The sequence below is a fragment of the Seriola lalandi genome, unplaced genomic scaffold (genome assembly GCF_002814215.2).
Source record: "Seriola lalandi dorsalis isolate HSWRI2012SDOR001 ecotype SW California unplaced genomic scaffold, Sedor1 jcf7180002003030, whole genome shotgun sequence".
In the NCBI taxonomy this organism is placed as follows: Eukaryota; Metazoa; Chordata; class Actinopteri; order Carangiformes; family Carangidae; genus Seriola; species Seriola lalandi.
The window spans coordinates 1-1,921 of NW_019473686.1; the positions used below are offsets into that span (position 1 = coordinate 1).

Here is a 1,921-nt window from a genome sequence, read left to right on the forward strand (position 1 = left end):
TATAATAGTTTCATAATACATAATACTCTGTACTCAACTGTACTGGGGATGGACACAAGAAAAACACTCTACAATCTGTTCCCTTTAAGGTCAACACAGAGTAACAGCTGTTACAATTCATGGGATTATTCAGTTGATTATTCAGTTTGTGTCCACATTCAAGTGCAGAGCCGTTCATCCATTCATCCATGAACAAAGCGGAATAGTTGCACCCATACATCCCAACTATTGAGGCAAATCCTTGTCTTCATATATCCCATAATAGTAACATAACTGTTTGTCTTTCATCTGGCACAGTTGAAACTTTTATGAAAGATACTCCATTTAATGATGTAATTTTTCCTCATTTGTTTACACTAAATACAGCAGCAGTGTACTATGGGTACTACATGCTTCCTGATGGAACGTTCTGCTTGGCCCCACCACCTCCAGGGATAGAGGCAACCTCCTACTACAATAATATGCCCTCAGCTGTAATGGCTGCTCCCCCTACCTCCTCTGCGGCCTTGCCTCAATTGGGGACACCCACCCCTCCTGAAACTATCACCATGGCACCACCAGCTACAGCCCCCTCTCAGGTCACCAGCTCTGCTGCTCCAGCAAGTGTACCAGAAACCAGGTAGGACATAATGGAATAAACCCTGCCTTAGTGGCATTAAAAAATGTGATTGAATTTCAGTGTTTTTGGTATTTCTCACTTCATCAAAAATGAAGTAATCTGATTTAAATATGTTCATAATTATATTCGAGAAACTTAATCAAGCATCAATGAAATGGATTCTTTGTTGGCTTAGTCAAAGCATTTACCTAAAAACCGTAATTAGTGGTGTTTGCTCTGCCTTGGATGTCTGGATGTTTTCAAGGTATAGCAATTGAGCAATGATCATTTTAACTGAAATTATTACACAGAGTCATTAGACACAAGTAAGAAGAAAGAGCACAATTTTAAATATATGAAACATTTTTCTCAGTTTAACACCTTTAATTTCCCCCTGAAAACAGTTCGAAAGCCGAAGCTCAAGTTTCCACACCAGCAGCACCAGCGATCATCCCCCCACCACCTGACATTCAGCCAGTCATAGACAAGCTGGCCGAGTACGTTGCTAGGAACGGTTTAAAGTTTGAGGCCAGTGTCCGTGCCAAGAATGATCCACGGTAAGTGTTCTCAGGTCAGGGTTTGGTTTTAGGAACTCTTATCAGTAACTTTCCCTTCAGATACCACAGACCCTTTCCTTAATCCTCTGGCTCATCTTTTATGAGTCTTCACCTCTCATCTTATACAGTGTGTGTTCTTCCCTTTGTCTACTGTAGGTTTGACTTTCTGCAGTCTTGGCATCAGTACAACACCTATTACGAGTTTAAGAAGAATTACTTCATGCAGAAGGAAGGAAAAGGCTTGGCAGAGGTACTATAAGCTTTATATATGTGTGAATGTGTTTCTGTGCATAAGAATCTGAGAGATGGAGCCTCTCCATCTTTCTTAGCAACTTAACATTCCTGTCCTGGTCTTGACACCTTGACACCAGATCAAAGCTTGTATATTGGACAGAGGGATGTGTTTGATACATTTGACAATACTACGACTACAGCACTGCCACACTTCCATGAAATTTGATATGGGTACTTGTGGTTCTTTAATAATGAATTCTAATGGTTATTGTTACAGTTTTTTTGCTACATATTCAGAAATGATAAAAACTCCCACTTAAATAATTAAATACCTTAATAGAGTTGTGCCAAGTGGCACATGAGTAACAGCGGTGCCATCATGGATGCTGTTGAAGAGGATTTTTACAGAACAGTTCAAGACAATTTTCAGAAAGAAAGGCCAGTGTTATTGGGCCCATATCAGTCAAGCAAAAACATGTTCAACTCTGCCTTTACAACCCTCAGACTTAAAATCGCATGCAAATCTGATGAA

At 40.0% G+C, this 1,921-nt stretch overlaps 1 protein-coding gene across 1 annotated transcript; it reads left to right on the forward strand.

Moving 5' to 3' along the window:
• The first annotated feature begins 372 nt into the window (after window positions 1-372).
• On the forward strand, window positions 373-1,429 carry LOC111666608 (splicing factor, suppressor of white-apricot homolog). The gene is made up of 3 exons (XM_023421989.2): window positions 373-619; window positions 1,003-1,155; window positions 1,312-1,429. Exons 1-3 carry the CDS (start codon window positions 390-392, stop codon window positions 1,412-1,414), a joined length of 486 nt encoding a protein of 161 aa, XP_023277757.2. The 5' UTR covers window positions 373-389; the 3' UTR covers window positions 1,415-1,429.
• The last annotated feature ends 492 nt before the right edge of the window (window positions 1,430-1,921 follow it).

Bases quoted from the DNA above. Each gene is read 5' to 3' on its own strand.
- LOC111666608 (XM_023421989.2), top strand. From the start codon at position 390: ATGCTTCCTGATGGAACGTTCTGCTTGGCCCCACCACCTCCAGGGATA. The intron at 620-1,002 runs GTAGGACATAAT...CCCTGAAAACAG, and splicing joins GCAAGTGTACCAGAAACCAG to TTCGAAAGCCGAAGCTCAAG. The intron at 1,156-1,311 runs GTAAGTGTTCTC...TGTCTACTGTAG, and splicing joins CGTGCCAAGAATGATCCACG to GTTTGACTTTCTGCAGTCTT.